Raw genomic sequence first — 19,280 nt, 5'->3', positions numbered from 1 at the left:
AGAGAGAGAGAGAGAAAAGGAAGCCTGAGATTAAAAGCAACAAAGGTCTCAGCGATTTTTTTCCCCCCCATTCTCCCCGCAGAGGCTGTGTGTGTGTGTGTGGGTGTGTGTGTGTTGTGTATATATGTGTGTGTGTGTGTGTGTGGACTGCAATCGCTCGCAGTTTGATGTTGCACTTATGTTTAATGCAATGCGTTTGTTGTTTGTGTGTGTGTGTGTTGCTAAGTCGAAAAGGCGATCTCTTACGGTGGGGGGTTGTTTCCCCCTCCCCTCCCCCCAAAAAAAGAGGGCAAGACTTCTCAGATTTCACATGCGTTTGTATTTCCCCTATTTGTTGGGTCGGGAGGTCACTCGGGCAGACTTGACTTGAGAAATGGTTCCTTCCCGTACGTGACAGTAGCCTCCAGTAGCCTTTAGGGTCAAGTTTACCAGAGAGAAAGGATGATCTCAAGTACGTTTTGGATTTCCTCGCGAATTGGCGGTGTTTGGTTGGGAAAGTGATTTGCTTTGCGGGAGAGCCGTGTGTGTGAGTGTGTGTGTGAGTGTGTGAGTGAGTGAGTGAGTGAGTGTGAGAAAGAGAAAGAGAGAGAGAGAGAAAGAAAAAAAAATGGATCGTGCTAAAAGTGGCTTTTCAGTTCAAAGATGTCACAGAGTGAGAGATCTGGTTCTCGATGCATTTAGTTAGCGCCAAGAAAGTTTCTGAATGACGTGGCCGGAGTAGCGCGATGTAGCACATCCGAGTTGAGTGGTCTGTTCTCTTTATGTTGTCTGCAGAAGGCGCGGTTCCACGCTTTTTTAATGTGATGTCTTTTTAAAGATCCTCGAGAACAGAGAAAGCTCATTGCTTCCAAACCTCCTCCTCCCACACCCTCCACCCCCCTCCCCACCATCACCACCCCCCCCCCCCCCACACACACACCACCCCCACCATCACACACACACACACACACAACACAACCCCTCACCCCTTTCCCTTCCTCCACTTACTTCTCTCCAGACTACAAGTGGCGAGTGCTCTGCGGCCCAACCGGCGGGACCTGGAGGAACATGGTTGGGACTAAACTTTTTTTTTAAAAAAAAAAGTTGTGCTGAGAGTTTTGTGCGCGCCTGTTGTCTCGAGTGGAGTGAGTGAATGAGTGTGTTATGCGAGCGAGCGAGTGAGTGAGTGTGTTAACGCGGCTACTAGACACCATCCTCCAATGCAGTGGCTCAGCTCAGCTCCTCCAGACAGGAGGACTTTCAGTTTTTTATCTCCTGATGCGATGCCAAGTCAAGTTTTGAAAGTGCAGACAGAAGTAATTGTAGCTTTTGACTCAGAGAGGGGGCTCGCTGGGCTGACAAGGACACGGGAAGGCTGTTTGTTTTACGTTGCGCTTTCCACAGTCAGTAAAATATGGCCATCAGCAAAACGCGACTTATTACGGCAGTGAGTTTCGGACGTGTCTGAAAGTGCTATTAAAATGTTTCCTGCTGATCTAAACTGGATCCAACCACCGTGGTCAAAAAGCCGCCTTGCACTAAGGTGGTGCGTTTCATCTCCTTGCAACGTTTGACACATCTGGTCACTTTAGCCTTAACTTTGCAGCTCGGATACAGCTTAAAAATAAGCACTCGTGTTTCTCTCGGGTTTTTTTTCTCTCCATCCCCCCCCACTCCACCACGCGTGAAACAATGCGCATTTGTTTTCTGTTCGGCGAACAGTTCGTGAAACTTTTTAATCTTCGGCTGCACGAGCGAAGATGTTTTTTTTCTAAAAAAAAATGTAACCTCGCAATCCCGTGCGTTACTGTGACTTTGTGAACGTTTCAGCTCAATAAAGAGCTGGACTGCAATCTGCTGGAATTTATCGTTGCTGTTGTGGTGCCCTTTTTCTTTGGAGCATTTAATTAATAAACCGGTGAGAGAGTTGGCCGCACACTTGCGATCGCTTAACACATTCGTTTTAAAATGGGTTTCGTCCCTCAGATTTGCATCCACAGGTTTGATTTGATCAAACAATTCCTCGAAACCAGGAACACTGGCTCGAGCATGTTGATAACTTTTTTTTAAAAAGAAAAAAAGCCTCGAATATTTATTTCATTGCAGCATTTCGCAGAGGCCCGTCCTGTTCCCCGCTTTAAAGTAGTTTGGATTAATTGTGGGGGAAAAAAAAACTTTGTGGAAACTGAGAGCTGATGAAAGTGTGCATTGCTTTGAATGGGCCTGTGGGCTGGAAAGTGAATGTCACGTTTGCATTCACACGAATCACAAGCCCTATTGAAGTCTGATCTCTTTTGCAAGTCTTTGTGTCTTATCACAGGAAATGTTGCGGAAAGCAGTTGTTCAGTCGAGTTCCCAACACGTGTTGATTAACGATTCTTGTCTCCCAGACGTGATCGCTCCTTCCAGCAGACTTTCATTTTGGACAGAGAGAGAGAGAGAGAGAAATCGCAATAGCAATAGCAATAGCAAATTATATTTGAACACCTTGACATTTACAGCTGGGGAGTGTGGTACTATTGGCAGAAACAGATAGGTGTGTTAGCTTGGAATATTAATTCTGCTGTATGTAAGGAATATTGCGTAATGTTGATGTGATGATTAATGGCAGTTTGTACAGTGTTTAATCAGATAATGAATAGAGGCATCGCTGGGCCAATCGTTCGTGTGTGGAATGAGCAAGAAGTTTTATTGATTTACCTCCTGAAATCTGTATTCAACGGCAGTAGTCTATTAATAGTGTTGCAATAACATAAATAATATAGCCAAAATGTAATAACCGAAATGCGACCATATTTAAAATCCTTATCCACTCTGTTACAGAGATGTGACGTTTCGTTGTCTCTCTATTTTTTTTCGTGTGGGAGAAGTGAAAAGTATCGTTTCCTTAATTTAAGGTCCCAACTCTTGACTCATTCCCTTTTTTGGGGGGTAGAAGAGGGAAGGACATAACAGCGACATACAACTCGCTCTGTAGGATGAGGAACGGAGAAACTTTTTACTGAACACGATCGATTTTTAATGCCCATCGTGACTCGTCTGATCGTCGTTGATTCATCTGCTTTTTTTGTAGCAAAAATTAACACACGAGTCAACTAAGCAGTCGGGGAACCATCGTAAATCTTGGAAACAAGCTCTTTTTACGCCGTTTCTGCACCTTGTTTTCAGTGTGGTCTATGCGGTGAAATGATGCACTAACTTGGTAGCTCTGCACACATGGGGAATTCTCCTCCACTCTCCCATTCTCAGACAACGAGGGGGTTTGCTCTCACAGAGCTCAGATTTGAGTCCCACTCCTGGCGACTTGGTTTAGAAGCAATTAAGAGACTCGCTTAAGATTTGCTCCCAAACAGGGCATTGTCGGGAAAGTGCTCGTACGACACACCAGATTATTTATAAGTGGATCTGCCTGTGTATTTAATAAACACTCGACAACACTTGTGATAAACACAGTGGATGTATTGTTACTCTCCAGTGCCATAAAAAATACTGCGTATGTACATTCCAGAGCGCACTGTTGCAGAGAGTGTCAAAAGCAAAGGCCATGTCTGAGTGACTGGAATGATCTGTGTCACAAAAAGTGGAAAATGGCAGTTGTTGTTTTTTTTTCCGACTCGACACTGGAGAGATTTCCCACTTCAATGATCTTGACTTTGGTTCTCAACGTGTGCCGACTTTTTCAGTGGCAAATAATTGCAGCCACAGCGACTACGGCCAACATTCAAGCGAAGTCTGTGTCAGTTCCACTCTCAGAGGGTCGGTTTGTAAGACAACCGTAGAGAGAGATACAAACGAGGGGTTTGTGTCCCACGTTCAGTGGAGACGCGAGAGATGTCGAGGAATATTTTCAGAAAAAATAGCAAAACGCTTTGGAAGTTTGATCCTGCTTTCATATTTTTTAATGCTTAATATTAGTCGAACTCGACGTCTTTCGGAGTCTGTATTAAACTTCTTACACTGCAGATAGTCGCCGCTTATCTCATGCAACGCGCTCACTCTGATGCCCACGACGTCCTTTTTAGAAGGCTTTGCTGGAGCTTTACCAAAGTGACCATTTCTTTGCAGTTCAGGCTTGCTGTCAGGAAAGGTATTAAAGGATAATCACGAGCTGAATTCCTTTACTTTTTTTTTTGCAGGGGTACTTTCCCCCTAGGGTGTGTGTGGGGGAGGGGGGGGGGGGGGGGGGGGATGAGGAAACGTTGCTCGGGTTTAATAAATCATATTCTGTCATAATCAATACCTTGGCTTTGCAGCAGAAATGTTGCACGCCAGCTGAACGAATCTGCAGCAAAAATACGATGCATCAGTGAAGGAACGTTGATTCCATGTCACATAATGTCTGTGCCATTGGTCCCTCTTTAATTAAATGTCTTGATTATTTCGAGCAATGAGCGAGAATAAGGATTCCTGCACTGTCCTGGCGTTTCAGGGATGGAGGATGTTATTCTGCACATGTCCCACTGATTTATTAAAATCAGTACAGTAGCTGGAATATGTTAAGCACTCGCCACCATTGCTCTTGTTGACCCACTGAGCAGACAGTAATTGTTGAGGGAGGGGATTTAAATCAAAACTTGCAGTTAAACATATTGTCGAAATCCCTCCCACTCAATTTAAGAAACGAGAGCAAACAATGCAACAAGAGAGGGAGGGAGAGAGAGAGAGAGTTTTAAGAGTCAGCGAGGTATATAACAACAGTCAAAATTAAAACAAATAAAAGTCATGTTATTTTAGAGGTGTACTGCCCTCCTTACAACGGGAGATGTAAAATCAGCCAAACTGTCCAGCCTTGGGCAGCCCCTTTGCATTCTTTGTAAAATGCAAAGCTTTGACGTTCTTAGAAATCCTGCAGGTAATGCTGTGATCTGCTGCACTCTCTAACCCCCAAACGGACGCTGTCGCCGATTTTTCTGCTGAAACCTCTTTAATTCTGCTTCAGTTCTTCGAAACAATACAACCCTAAGCGATCACTCTCCCGGAAACTTTTACACGTGTAACAACCTTTTACAGTGAAGAGTCCCAGTTTGTATTTCAGTAACGGGGTTTGCTCAAACCTACCTTTAACGTATGCGTATTCATTATATGTACGTTATGCTTATGTATTCAAGAGGAATGCACCTATCTAAATGATATGTATCAATACATGCAAATATGCAAGGCTGTATATGTGCCTTTGCACTATTGGCATTTATTTGTACACCACATTATGCATGCGTTTTCACCAATACTTTTACAAATGAGTTTACTTTTAAATGTGTGTGTGTGTGTGTAAGAGAGAGATCGGGAGAGAATTGATTCTTAATGTGTGACACTGATTTAAGATTGACAGGTACAAGACTGAGAAGGGCACCACAATTAAAATGCTCTCAAGGAGACTGAAGAAAGTAAAACAGATGTGGTATAAGCTTGATTGCTGGTATTTGAAAGCTGCAGTATCATTTTTCTAAGGACTCCCTCCCTCTCATCCTCTTATGTTAAAAATTAACAATCGACTGATCCGAATATGCCTGGGCGGTGCTGTCCCTAAATACATAAGCATGAAAATATGCAAATAACCACAATAAAAACTTTAATACATTTAAAAAAAGATTTGGATGAAGCTGGAACACAGATTTAAAAGGGAACATACTTTAAGTATGATAAAATATGAATCCATGATTACAGAGGGTCTGTGAAAATAGATACTGCACTGCTTAACGTTTAACCACAAAGGGGATAGCATGTACTTTAAACAGTCTCAAATAGTTCAGTGATCTTAAAGGGATGTGTATCTTTTTTTTTAATATAGATATGGTCCGGAAAAAGAATCCACCACTGAGAAATCTCGTGAGCCAAGGGGAAGGTGAAGTTTGCCAGGTTCCTCAGTCAGAAGCTGCTGTGAACAAGGAGGCTGCTGAGGGCTCAAGACACCCGGATCCCATGCAGGAACACAACAACCAACAAGATGCACTAGACTCAATCAACAAGGAGGAACATTGTCTGCGTGTCACAGACGCAGCCGGCATCAAAAGTGACTTGAAAAGCCCCGCACTGGGCGAAGGGACTGGCTTCAATTATGAAAGCCACAAAAAGGGAGGAAATGTTCCATCCTTCCCGCAAGATGAGGTGACAGACAGAAATATGTCTGCTTTCTCATCTCAGGCTGCTGGTGGAGTCTGCGAGGCCTGGAAGTCTCCTGGCAGATCAGAACCAGATGATGGCGATGGCAGGAACTGCAATGCATCTGGGAACTTCTCGGAAACAAACCACGCGATCCAGGCGTCACCTAAGAGTGGGCTTGAGAAGGTCCAGCTGCTTCAGGGTGGGCCACCTGACCATCACACTTCAAATCCCAGCTCCGTGCCTTCAGAAAACTCTCAGGTGCTTTCAGGTGAGACTGATGCACTTGAAAAATCAAAAGCAGAGGAACTGACTGATAATCCAGATGAGGCGCCTCTGACTCCAGAGCTGCAAGACTTCAAATGCAACATTTGTGGTTATGGCTATTATGGGAACGACCCAACCGATTTGATCAAGCATTTCCGCAAATATCACCTAGGTCTGCACAACCGCACCCGCCAAGATGCGGATCTGGACACCAAAATCCTGGCCCTGCACAACATGGTACAGTTCTCCCAGTCCAAAGATTTTAAGAAACTGAGTCGAAACGCGGGCCTGCTTACGGGGATGTTACAGGATCTGAATGTCCAGCGGTCTACCATGTTAAATGGGACCTATGATGTACATGTAGGTATTCTGTCAGCTATTGCCATTGGATCCAACACCGCAGACAGAGGTGGTAACCATTAAAATATGACAGACGCTAGTTAATCTTAAGGAACCAAAATAAATCTGAGAGGAAAATCAATTTGTGTAATAGGAAATTAGGTCTACAATAAAAATTTGAGTCAGTGAAAAGGAAGATTATTGTGGGAATGATCCTATTAGAGATGGTCAGCAAGGGCTTTTCCTTATTCCCCGTATTTCAACTATGCACATATATATAATTCTGATAGAGCACAACAATAAAAGTAATTAATTTGGCTTTTCCATTTATAATTTTTACAGTAACAGAACAGATATATATTCTATTAATACACTTTTGTTTCAGCCCTACCATCAGTCTGCATTGAAATCAGCAGTCAATTAAATGTACATATTCATATATGAATTGTAGTAATTATTCAGCCTTGATCATTTTCAGTTAAATCCCATTTGTGTTTTATTGCAATAATTTGTTTGCTGAGTGCGGCTATTTGCACATTGGTAAAAGGCAGCATTAAAAACCAGTTCAATCCATTATTGTTAATGAAAAACTATCTCTGCTTGATTAATTTATTCTTTAAATATCAATTTCTCCGTGAGCTGCTTTTGATGTTCACTGCAGTTGGACAAGGCTGCCTATTACAAGATTTTAAACAGATTATCCAATGCAATTTTTTAAGGTTTCTGGCATGCCTTGTTGCAGCAGTGACCAATAGGTTACACGTCTCAGTTAAATAAATTAGCTAAGATATTCCAAATACAAAGAAACATCACAATGAAAGTAACTAACCTAACAGCCATTTAGATTTATCTGGAGCAAACTGCCTACTTTGGGAGGAAATTATTTTCCTGAGCCTTTGTGTCCTTTTGACATTAGTAGGTTTTAAGAGCAGCCTCTTAAGTTACCTTGTACATTTTATACACATGGTTTCTTCATAATAGAGTAATATTCTCTGAATCTCAGAAAGATTACAAACAACGGCAAATCACACCTATTTGCTGGATAGTAGTTCCTTAGTTATGGTTCGTTTTTCTGGCAATCTTCTGTTTCAAGTGCACATATTCCTGTTTGGCGTTTTGATTGTTTGTCTACAAAATAGTAGTTACTACCCTTTACAGTAAATCCTGTGAAGTACTTTGAGATGTTATTCTGATGTGAAAGGCGCTACACCAAAGGAGGGATTATTGTTCATTTGATTGTAATTTTCTCACTCTTGTTTAGTACAGTTCTAATTAATATATTCTACCTCCCTTAGACTTATGTTATGGCTAATGGGACCTGGAGACCAATTTTGAATATTGGCAAATCTTTTCATCCTATTTTAGAAATTGGAAGCGTGAGGAAATTCAAACATACTTTTAGATTTTTTTGCTTTCAGTTTTGTATATCCCTTAAATGTCTGTCCAAAATGTGTTTCAATGCAGTTTTCAGGGACAACACTGAAATGTCTCTATTTATGAAATTCTGCTTATTCAAACATACAAATTATGCAAAGAAATATACAAGCAATTTAGTCTTTACAAAGGGAGCCTGTCTTGAACACAATTATATGGGTATGGAGGTAAACATTTAAAATGAATTAATATGGAACTGATACCACTGGCTGAAAAGTAGTTTAAAGTGTACATTTAAAATGATTTTTCTTTGCTGATATTACATTTAAGTCAAATTAAGTTGTCCCAACTACAACATTTTGTCTCCCCACTTCCTTCTTAGTTGGTGAAGCTGTTTTAAGTAGACTAAATTATAAATTAATTGAATGCAGTTAAACAGAACTTTTTGAAAAATCTTTGCCCTGTATGCTACCACTGTTTTTTGTTAATGGCTGCAGGCACAATTATAAGGTTGCTGGTGCAGTAAAGGGCATCGTTAGCATTGCTGTTCGAATGAGAACTTTAACACTTTCCATGCCAGTAAACTAAAATTTTTGCATTGGAACAACGAATGCCTATCATATAGTAATGGAACAGTTAAACAGCGAATAAAGACATTTATTTTGTGAACTAAACCAAGTTGTTTACATTTATTTTGGCTGCACACTTCTTTCTTAGTCGGTGAAGCTGTGCCACTCTTATGTTTTTGTTTGCACATTTAAGAAGTTTAAATAGATAACAAGTGGTAATAGCAGTGCTATATATTAGACATATGATGTACTAGATCAAATGACTGAATAATAGGTGACATTGGTGGGTGGATGTAAACAGTGAATGTATAGGGTTTGAAGTTTTAATAATTGCACAATAACAACTTGATCTGTATTAAACCACTTGGCTTTCTTCTTCCAAGACATAGTGGAAAATACAGGTTCCTTGGAACTTGTGATACATTTTGGTTAAATCAAGTACTGAAATGGAAAACACATTTGTTTTTTATTTACTTTCAGGTTACATTGGGAGGAATGTTCATTGGCATTGGACGCAAAACACCAGACTGCCAAGGCAACACCAAGTATTTCCGGTGCAAATTCTGCAATTTCACCTACATGGGCAGCTCTTCTACTGAACTAGAACAGCACTTCATGTCAACTCATCCCAATAAAATGAAAAGTGTGCCTTCTGCTCTGGAATCTGGGAAAGATGCCAACAAATCCGAGAAAAACGCTAGTAAAGGCACCCCTGCAGTTGAGCGCTATTTACCTCGTCCATCAGACCCAGAGGATTTGGGGAAATGGCAAGATAAGTCTACCATCAGGGCAGAGGATAACACCCCCATTGGCTACTCTGTACCCATCAAATCCATGGACACCTCCAAACAAAATGGCCTGGACGCTACCTGTTACTTCTGGTGTAGGCTTTGCAGCTTCAGTTGTGAGTCTTCAGACAGCTTAAAGCTCATGGATCATTATAACAAGCAGCACGGAGAAGATCAACGCACTAGTTACTTTAACAGAGATTTTTCTGACAAAATTGCCAGCCAGGGACCTGTACTTAACCAGAATGACTCTTCGAAAGAAAGTGAGCTTAATGCAACTAATAAATCGGATGGGGAATTCTCTGCTAAAGCAGACAAAGGAATAGGCTCAGTCAAAAAGAAAGAAGCCACCAACTCGACTGAGGAAAGCATGATGACCAGCTACAACTGTCAGTTGTGTAAATTCAGGTACTCATTGAGTCATGGACCTGACGTGATCATTGTGGGACCTTTGCTGAGGCACTACCATTACAGACACAACGTTCACAAATGCACCATTAAACACTGCCAGTACTGCCCCGGAGGGCTGTGTGGCCCAGAAAAGCACCTTGGGGAAATCACCTACCCATTTGCTTGCAGGAAAAGTAATTGCTCCCACTGCGCTCTGCTGCTCTTGCACTCGTCCCCAGGGGCGGGAGGGAGTGCAAGGGTTAAACACCAGTGCGATCAATGTTCATTCACAGTTCAGGATGCAGATGTGCTCCTGCAGCATTATGATAGCACGCATAGCACACCCCCCCCAGGCAAGGCTGAGGAGGCCAACAGCCAGGGAAGTGATGGACAGGTGCCCGGCAAAGAGACTGAAGAACACTGTTGTACCAAATGTGACTTTGTTACCCAAGTAGAGGAAGAGGTCTTCCGTCACTACAGGTAAACAGACACTCACAAGCTAGAGCACTAGATGGTTAACAGGTGAAGCCACAATCTCAATCAAGAGGGAAGGTAAACTTTTAAGTGTTCAATTGAACCGCAGCACTGGACAACACAGTGTATTTAACAGGTGGTGAAAAGCAGTCGTTTCATTGGGTTTGTGAGAAAATATCTAATGAGGAAAGTGAGCAGATTTGTGACACTGGGCATTGCAGTCGGTTGTATCATGAGTAGCTCCAGATGAACAAAACAATCTCAAGAAAGTTTTATTTTTTTTTGGTGGGGAGGGAGGGAAAGGACAGACAGTGAATGAAACTGATTTGCAAATCTGTAGATGTGTTAATGAACGGTTTGTTCCAATTCCATGGTGTGAATTGATCAGTAAATTAGCTGTAATTTAGCCAAAGGATGAAATATTGCTCGCAGACAGCTACAGCTCCAAGTTGCAATTGCGATTCAGTTTGTACTTTAAAACCAGGAAACAGGATAGCAATGAAAAATGATGCGAGTCTAAAGCTTCAAACAGTTAGTTCCCAGTCGAGTATAACTTGACCCACATATAAATCGCATTTATGTGTTAGTTGGGTTTTGTTTTTAAAAAAATGCACACACTCAAACAACAACAATAATAATAAAGGAGGTGGGGAGGGAGGAGGGATTGCACTTGTTAATTTTGTTGATTATAAATGAATTGTTACTTTTTATTGATTTAATAATCAAGACATTGTTTGCTTCAGGAGGGCTCATAACTGCTACAAGTGTCGTCAGTGCAAGTGGACGGCTCCCAGCACACAGGCTTTGCTGGAGCATTTCAACGCGGCGCATTGCGCTGCCCCGGAGCCAGGCAGCGGCTCCACTGACACGGAGACCCCCCCTGCAACAGCCAACAGCCTCGGCCACGGCGGGGAGGGGGCCACGGTCACAGTGGAGCTGCGGCACCGCACTCCCACCCCATCGGAGAGCCAGCCTCACCCCCCCGCAGCGGCAGCAGAGGAGAGGGACGGGCGCAGCTCCGACAAGCGCTGGTCTGACTCCTCCAAGGAAGAGGCGAGGAAAACGTCCTGGAGCGTCAAGGAGAGGGCGGCCCCCGGGGAGCTGCACCCAGGGAACAGCCCCTTCCCCGGCCAGAGCGCGCTGCCTCTGCTCAGCACCAGCCTGGCCGCCAGCCAGCAACAGGAGACCCTCAAACCCCCCGCACGCAGGGCGATGGAAGAAGTGTTCGGGCTGCAGACCCCAGACTCCAAGAGCTTTCCCAGCGGGGCGTCCGTGCAGCCTCTCCCCGGAGCAGGAGCAGGAGGAGGGGAGAGGGAGAGGGACAAGCGGGCTCTCACCTCACAGTATCCCACAAGCACAGAGCTCAAGTCCAGAGAGGAGTCCCAGACACTGCTGCGGGTGAGGCTTGATTCTCTTCACACACTTATTTAACCTGTTGTCGCATGCCATCTCGTTTACAGGCAGCTGGACACTTACTGTAGGGTCCACAGGCAGGTCTCAAAACAGGAATCACAGCCCTGGCTGTGCCACCTTGGTGTGGAATGTCTCTTCCCCAAAAGAAGTCCCATACCTAGGTCTCACCAGATAGTTTGCTGGACTCTACCAGGTTCCTGCACAGACTAGGGAAAAGTAGGGAAGGCTCCTACTTTGGATAATTTTATTACTTGGATAAGGTGAGTCATTGGCACACCAGCCCCTGAGTTAATGTGGGATCCTCCTGTTCTGCAAACCTTGGCGGCACAACGGGTGACCTGTTGAGCTGTGGTGAGATATCTTGGCCTTGGCTTCTTCTCTAATTCCTCTTCTCTTTCTGGGTAAAATTGGGGTAGAGTTTACTATCCCCTTCTGACCCAATGTCTACAAACAGGTCTTGAGGACAGAAGCAATCGCCTTGTAAAATGAAAGGGATGTGTCATTGTGGAGGAAAGGAAACCAGAGGAGTCCTGATCACTGTACTACAATGGTGCTTCTGTCCTGTGTTAATAAGCAATTGTAAACCAATTTAACTAGCCTTTGTCATTTCAATGTTTGGAAAGCAAAAAATACCTTACTTGTTAAATACAGTGTTGCACCAAGTATCTAGTTACAGGAGTGTGAAACGGGAAATCTGGAGACAGTTTTATTAGAAAGTACAGCAGGAGAGTCCTTTCAAACAAATATATACCTCATAATTGGTACCTAGATGAGAAATTAGTCAATTTGGTGGAAAATATTGTTTCCAATCTGGCCTCTCTTGCTGAAGAACTGTCTTTTGTGACTATTATAGGTGCAAGTGACTTCTAATAGCTCTTAACAGAAGTGAAAGAACCTTTGTATTATGCTGTGGGATTGCTGTCACGTTAAAACTTATTCTGACATGACTGGTTCCGTATAGATCTTCAAACGTTAATTAACTACAGATGGATAGTTTTGATTTCCTTGTCAATTTGGACATCAGTACTGTAGTTATAATATAGGGTTAAACCGAATGTCGTTCATTCATAAAGTTTTTTTTTAAAAAAAAGCTCTACTCTTTACTGAACTCCATTGGGAACATTGGTCATTTGTTATATAGTGACCAATTTTTTATAGGGAAGCACGTAGCACCCTTTATTTACGGTACTTATGTGATCCTGCAATTGTGGAAATGATTCTTTTTCTAGTCATTTAACAATGCTGAATCCTTGTTTGTAGTTAACACTCTTGTTTGGGTCTGCAACATATCTCATCTATGGAACTCCTGCCTAAATCCTTATTCTTTACCAATGGAGTTCAGAAAAGAATAGAACTTTTTTAAAAAAAAAAACTTTATGAATGAATAGCATTCTGTTTAGCCCTATATTATGTGCAGGATCACCCTCCTTCCCCTTGCCCTCCACCCTCCCCAATCCCGACCGCCAGCTCAGGTCTGAAACACTGACTGGCCAGCAACTTGGGACATTCTCCCGACGTGGAAGGAGCTATACAAATGTAATTTTGTTTTTGCTGTTTATCCGATTTGAAATCCTACCTTAAAATGTGATAAAACTTTGACTGCACCTTTGGTCATCTCTCTCTTTCACCTTTCTCTCTTGGTCGGCGGCCAAACCCCACCACTGTGCAGTAATCCAAAACACCATCTTGTATGAAAGGCACAATATAAATGGAAGATTGTGTTGTACACTTTTCATTTATGATGCTGACCATGTTTGTCATCTCACTCATCGGCAGGCTGCTTGATCGAGAACATACGTCAGAACAATGTGTGTCAAATTTGTGCCTTGTGGTAAGGCATGGGTGGAGAGAATCATAGGTCTTTAACACGTGGTTTAATAATAGTTAACATTGACTTTACAGATTGAGTCTTATGGATTTGGACAACAGATAACCAAGCTCCGAATAGCAGTTCAGTTCAATTAATCTTTATTATCGGGACGCAAAATTACAGAAAAAAATATAGTTAAAGACATAGTTACCTATTCTGGAGAACAGAGATACAGTGGCTTCAACACTTTCTTCCCCATTCAGTTCTAACAAGCAACTGCTACACTGGCTGCATTTATACCTGACTTGTTTACTCAAGCCTTCCTTCAATTCTGACCACAAGGCCATCTGGTTTGTCTCACAGATACCGTTTTCTTGTTTTACTTCTCACATAACAAAGACCATCTATTTGCACATTCCTTTTCTACATGACTGCACCAGGAAAAACAAGGACACTAGATAAGGAAAAGACAGCACATATTAATCAGGTCTAGCAAGATTACATAGGTTATCAGCAAGATTTACAGCAATACAACATTATAATGATCAACATAATCAAGTTTCATTAATCTACAGTTATTAATCATCCTTTTGAAATAACGCTTTAAATTCGGGAGGACTTTGCAAAGTGCTTCATAGGATTTACTGTAAAGTGGAGTGACTATTTTTTGGGTGAACAAGGCTTGAAGGATTATCAATTCACCTGTCATAATATTCAATGGTTTTCAATTAGATTTAAGGACTCGGGTAATTGCTTCTGTATGCATAGTTTACATCACTTGCAAATGAAACCCCAAAATACAACTTTTTACTGGTAAACTGGTAAAAGTCAGATTTTAATCAAGGTGGATTGAGGTTCTAGCACTCATTAGAATTTTATGATGCATGACAAATGTGGAAATTATAGCATGTTTATTTGCAGGAAGCAGTTAGTTACTCTTATAAAGTCCAACAACAACTTGCATTTATATGGCACCCTTCATGCCGGGTAGCGTCCCAGAGTGCCTAACACTGGCGCAGTTTGACACCGAGACAGAGGGAGGGGAAATGTGACCATAAGCACAATCAAAAAGGAAGGTTTATAGGTTGGGATTTGAAAGTAGAGGGCAAGGCAGAGGGATTGAGGGAGAGAGTTCCAGAGTTTTGGGGCATAGTGGCTGAAGGCACGACCACTGATGGTGGAGGGGACGAGGGGTAAGCAGATCGGATAGGTAGGGGTTGCCAGGGCATGAAGAGATTTGAAAGCGAGTGAGAAAGTAGTTGGTTTACCTTGATTTGTCTTAATTTAGCCCATGTCAGCACTGCTTGCTGTGATCTCCCAATTATTTAACTTGTAATTAGTTAAATTCATCAAGAAGATAGTTGTGAGTTTTATTGTTTTATTTTTCTGTCCCTTGGATGAGGAATGCATCATTTATGAAATTGTTTCACTGTTTTGTAAGTTGTGAAACAATTTTGGGGGGAAATGCTGTTAAAAGTGCTAATCTTTGAAATGGCAATTTTCACTCAATGGGGGTTCCTCATTGTTTTTCTCCCTGCTTCTTTTGGTTTGCTTGAAAATTTGTGTTAAAGCAAATAGTGAAATAGAAATATTGTTAATTTGGACAATTAAACCCAGCAGTGTGAGGGAGCTGAGTTAACATATTTAATTCCTGATAGATTTGGGGAAAATGTCTCTAGATATTGATTCATCTCCTGTGCATTGCCAGGCTCAATTTCTGTAAGATTGTTCTATGACAGTAACACTTCCTGCTTTAACAAATGCTAAAGGAAAACTTAACAGCGTTGGACAAAATAAACTGACCTTAAAGTTAAATGTATTTTTTAAAAAAGTGAGACTTCTTGGAAAATCGCAGAGAAGGTAGCTGCTAATGTTCAGTTAGAAACAAATTTGAACTTACCTCCCATTTCTTTCCAAGATCATGGAAGAGATACATAATCATAAAAACACACTGTCTGTAGTGAGGGCAATGCATTGTAATAAAGTTTTAGTGAAGCATCCAGCTCAGTGAAGAAGTTTTTAGAAAGAGAGGGGTATTCTGAAACTATTTCCTTGTCATTTTTCATTGTAGTGTTTTGAAAATGAGAAGGTGAATCTTATTAAATGGAGACGAGATTCAGGGGAAAAGCTCCCAAGTATAATTGTATTTTATTAGAACTTTCCTTTGCTAGAAAATTTCTTTAGCCATGCTTTATAATAATAATAATAATAATCCTTGCATTTGATATAGCGCTTTTCACGTCGGGAGGACGTCCCAAAGCGCTTCACAGAACACACTGTAAAGTGAATTGACTGTATATTTGTGGGCGAACGCGGCAGCCAATTGCGCACAGCAATGTCCCACAAACAGTCGTAGATTGAAAATGACCAATTTAATTATTGTTTTTTTTTTGGAGGGATTATTATTAGGCGTGTGGAGTAAGGAAACTTGCCCAAGGTTTTGCCCTGCCTGGAATTGAACTCAGGTCTCTCACTTGCAAAGCGAGTGCTCTAACCACTGAGCTACAGGACTCCACAAAGTGGAGCTGTGGGCGAGGGGGGTGGGGTTTCTTTCTAAACCCTGAAAAGTGTGAATCTTGTTGAAAATAATTTGTGAATTGGCAGGAACAGGATGTGCAAGTCTCTTTTTTATTGCCTGTCATTATAAGTGTCACAAGAAGCAGCATGGAGAGAAGCCCATTTTCAGAAAAATTCAATTGTTTATTGCAGTCACTTTATATCCAGCAACTTAAATTTCTGCCAGTGACAAATTAATGATTGAAAAGAGTCTATGCTGACAAATAGCTTCTCATTAATGATCACCTCCACTTAGTTACGATTATTTTTTACTGTTACACTTTTTATACTTTAACCAAAGAATATGGGTAGGAAAACTTATTTTGGTTAGAAACGTATAATAAACTTATTTTGGTTAGAAACGCATGGCTAAAATTTCTATCTGGGTCCAGATTTACTCTATTTTTGTAGCATTTCATAGCATCTAGAATTTGGCATTAATTTTGAAGCTGTCAATATTGCTCAGTTGGTGACACTCTTGCCTCTAAGTCAGAAAGCCATCGGTTCAAGCCCATGTAGGTATTTTGAACTTGCTGCCTATGCTGACACTCCAGTGCAGACAAGGGGATGTGCTACTTTGCTGGAGATGCTGTCTTTCCAATGCAATATTCAATCAAGTTCCCGTTTGCCTGTTTAGGTGGATGTTCAATTCCATTGCAGTATTTAAAAAGAGAAGGGAGTTTCTCCTGGTGTCCAAGTCAACGATCCCTTACATAAGTTTAGTCACTCACTAGCTGGCTATTTTTGGGACATTGCTGTGCACAAATTGGCTGCTGCAATTGCCTACAAGTACAGTCACCATACTTTACAGTACATTTTTGAAGTGCTTTGAGATGTCTTCTCGATGTCGGTCGCTGTATCAACATCAAAGGTTATTATTTTAGAATAAGCATCACACCAAATTCTGGATGCCCTGAAATGCAATATAAATAAAGTAAATCTAGAACCCCCACGCCTTGTCATTTCACAAATAGGGTGCATTTTTTAATGAAAAAGTTTTTTTAGTGAAAAAGTATCAAACTCTTGCTGCAGTGGCACAGATACTGCTTATTGACGTGGATTCTCCCAAAAGGTTGCCACCTGATGATCCGCATTCTTCTGTGTTGTGTTGAAGAGACTCACTTTGTATTACAAATAAGTAAAGCATTGATGGTTTGGCTGGAATCCCATCCTGGGGATTGATCCTGTACAAGATGATAAATAACTGTGTTATGGTGTCTTGTCCAGCGAAAATTGCATCATTCACACTATTTGCTGCCATGGTGTCTCTTATGGTTTCAAATAAAGATGGGAAAAGTTCACACATCACTTTACTGGTTGTTGATATTGTTTTCTAAAAGCAGGAGAGAAAAAATAATTTCCTGCAGCTCAAAAGTCAAACTGATTTTTTGAGACTGATCGGATAATATACTTAATGCATTCTGAATAGTTCATCCAGCTTGGTATTGATTCACGGAGTAAAACTGTGTAACAATAGTTGTGCACTTGGCCTTTGCAGTTGGTCCGAAATAGCTAAAAGTTGATTTTTAACAGCGTGGGGCAAATTTGCTTTCAGCTGGCTTGAAACTAGGAGGTCTTAACTTGGATAACTTTGGCATCATGACTCACTCCTTTTTCGGTAATATACCAGCAATCTTTAATCTAACTAATAATTAAAATTTCCATTTTTTTAGAATAAATTCAATTACATATGCATTTGTGTTCAGGGTCATGAAGCCCTCAGTTAGCAGTCAAAGAATGTCTTTTGGTTAGCTTTCAAAAGGATGTGGAGACGTTTCACTGTGTAGTGTACAAAGCAAGAGGTAAAATTGCAGATTTCAGGATCAGATTCCTGCAGACGTGTAATTAATTTAACCACACCTCCATATACTTTTTGACTGAATTTACAGTACAGAACCACCCATGCATGACTCAAAATGCCATTTTTTTTCACCAAAAAAGCTTTCATTTTAGTTTGAGATAATTGGTACTCTTAAATAAACTGCATGTATAAATTTACATGTTGCATCATATTTATGAATACTTTGTCCTCGGAAGCTTGACATAGACACAAGCCATTCCTTTGGGTGTGATGGTGACGCCTCCTGAGTATTAAAAGTTCATTGTGGGTGGAGATTGTCACAGTAACTTTGGGAGAGGCTGAATCTGCAGCTGAGCTTTGTATCCCTTGTGCCCAGTTTGTTTTCCCAGCTCTCAAGGGCAACTTTGATTACCGTAAAACTTTACAGAACAGAATAAAGCCAATTGACTATCGTGTCTGTGCCAGGTCCATGAAAGAGCAATTTACCTGCATCTACCTCCATACCTCTACAAATTACTTTTATTAAAAAAGATACCTCGTTCCCATCGGAAACCTAATATTGATCCTGCTCCAACCACTTCTCCTGACTGCACATTCCCACATTGTAACAACCCCATGTGAAAATGAAGTCCTCCTAATCTTTCCCCTTTCTCTTTTGCTAATTATTTTGAATTGATGTCCCCTAATCACTAACTAGAAATAACTTCTCCTTATCTGCTCTATTAAAACTCCTCGTCATCTTAAAAGGACGAATCGTGTCTCTTGGCCTTCTCTGTTCTAGTGAAAACCATCCCAGTTCCCCCAGTCTCTGCTCATGGGATAACAACTCATCACTAGCATCATCCTAGTAAATCTCCTCTGCACCCTCACTGACACTCTTATTAAAACGGGTTGGCCAAAACTCTTAACACAATAATTTAACTGCAAGCTAACAATTTACACAAGTTAAGCATCATCTCTTTGGTTTTATTACGTCAAGATTCCAATTACCATTTGCCTGATTTGAATATTGATACAAGTACGTATATTGGCCTGTCCAAATAGTCACTATATTTTGCAGTGAATCTTCCTGACATGAAAGGCACTATATCAAAAGCAAGAGTTATTTATTTGAATAACATGGCAAACAACTGAATATTTATCAAGGAACCATGCTGTTGTCATTTCTTTGAAACCTTCATCTGATTGTTTGAGGGTAGCATGCTATCATACCTTTTTATTGGTTTCGGCTGATAGATTTCTATGTGAAATAAGTAAGATAAATGCAGATAGTGCAGCCTGTTGACTCGTAGAAAACATAAATCTTCTGACATATTAAAGTTTCCTAAGACATTAATACCTTGTAAAATGTCTTTTCTGATGCAACTTAATTGCTGTTAATGAATTGTCTTGCAGTGCAATAAGTGATTAGAGATTCATTT

General features: G+C 41.2%; 1 protein-coding gene across 3 annotated transcripts in view; it reads left to right on the top strand.

Moving 5' to 3' along the window:
• trps1 (trichorhinophalangeal syndrome I) overlaps nucleotides 1-19,280 on the top strand; it is a 137,888-nt gene that overhangs the window by 460 nt on the left and 118,148 nt on the right. The window contains exons 1-4 of one of the 3 annotated variants that reach the window (XM_007897506.2): nucleotides 108-451; nucleotides 5,768-6,582; nucleotides 9,108-10,285; nucleotides 11,023-11,677. In XM_007897506.2, coding sequence (XP_007895697.1) covers nucleotides 442-451; nucleotides 5,768-6,582; nucleotides 9,108-10,285; nucleotides 11,023-11,677 — 2,658 coding nt within the window. In that variant the 5' untranslated portion in view covers nucleotides 108-441. Of the gene's footprint in view, nucleotides 1-107; nucleotides 452-5,767; nucleotides 6,706-9,107; nucleotides 10,286-11,022; nucleotides 11,678-19,280 lie in introns of those variants that run through there. The other 2 variants (XM_007897505.2, XM_042331765.1) reach the window with 2 other exon arrangements.

This window comes from Callorhinchus milii, unplaced genomic scaffold (genome assembly GCF_018977255.1).
Source record: "Callorhinchus milii isolate IMCB2004 unplaced genomic scaffold, IMCB_Cmil_1.0 Scaffold2, whole genome shotgun sequence".
In the NCBI taxonomy this organism is placed as follows: domain Eukaryota; kingdom Metazoa; phylum Chordata; class Chondrichthyes; order Chimaeriformes; family Callorhinchidae; genus Callorhinchus; species Callorhinchus milii.
Note: the sequence above shows the minus strand (reverse complement) of the source record. Positions and strands in the feature narration are given on the sequence as shown.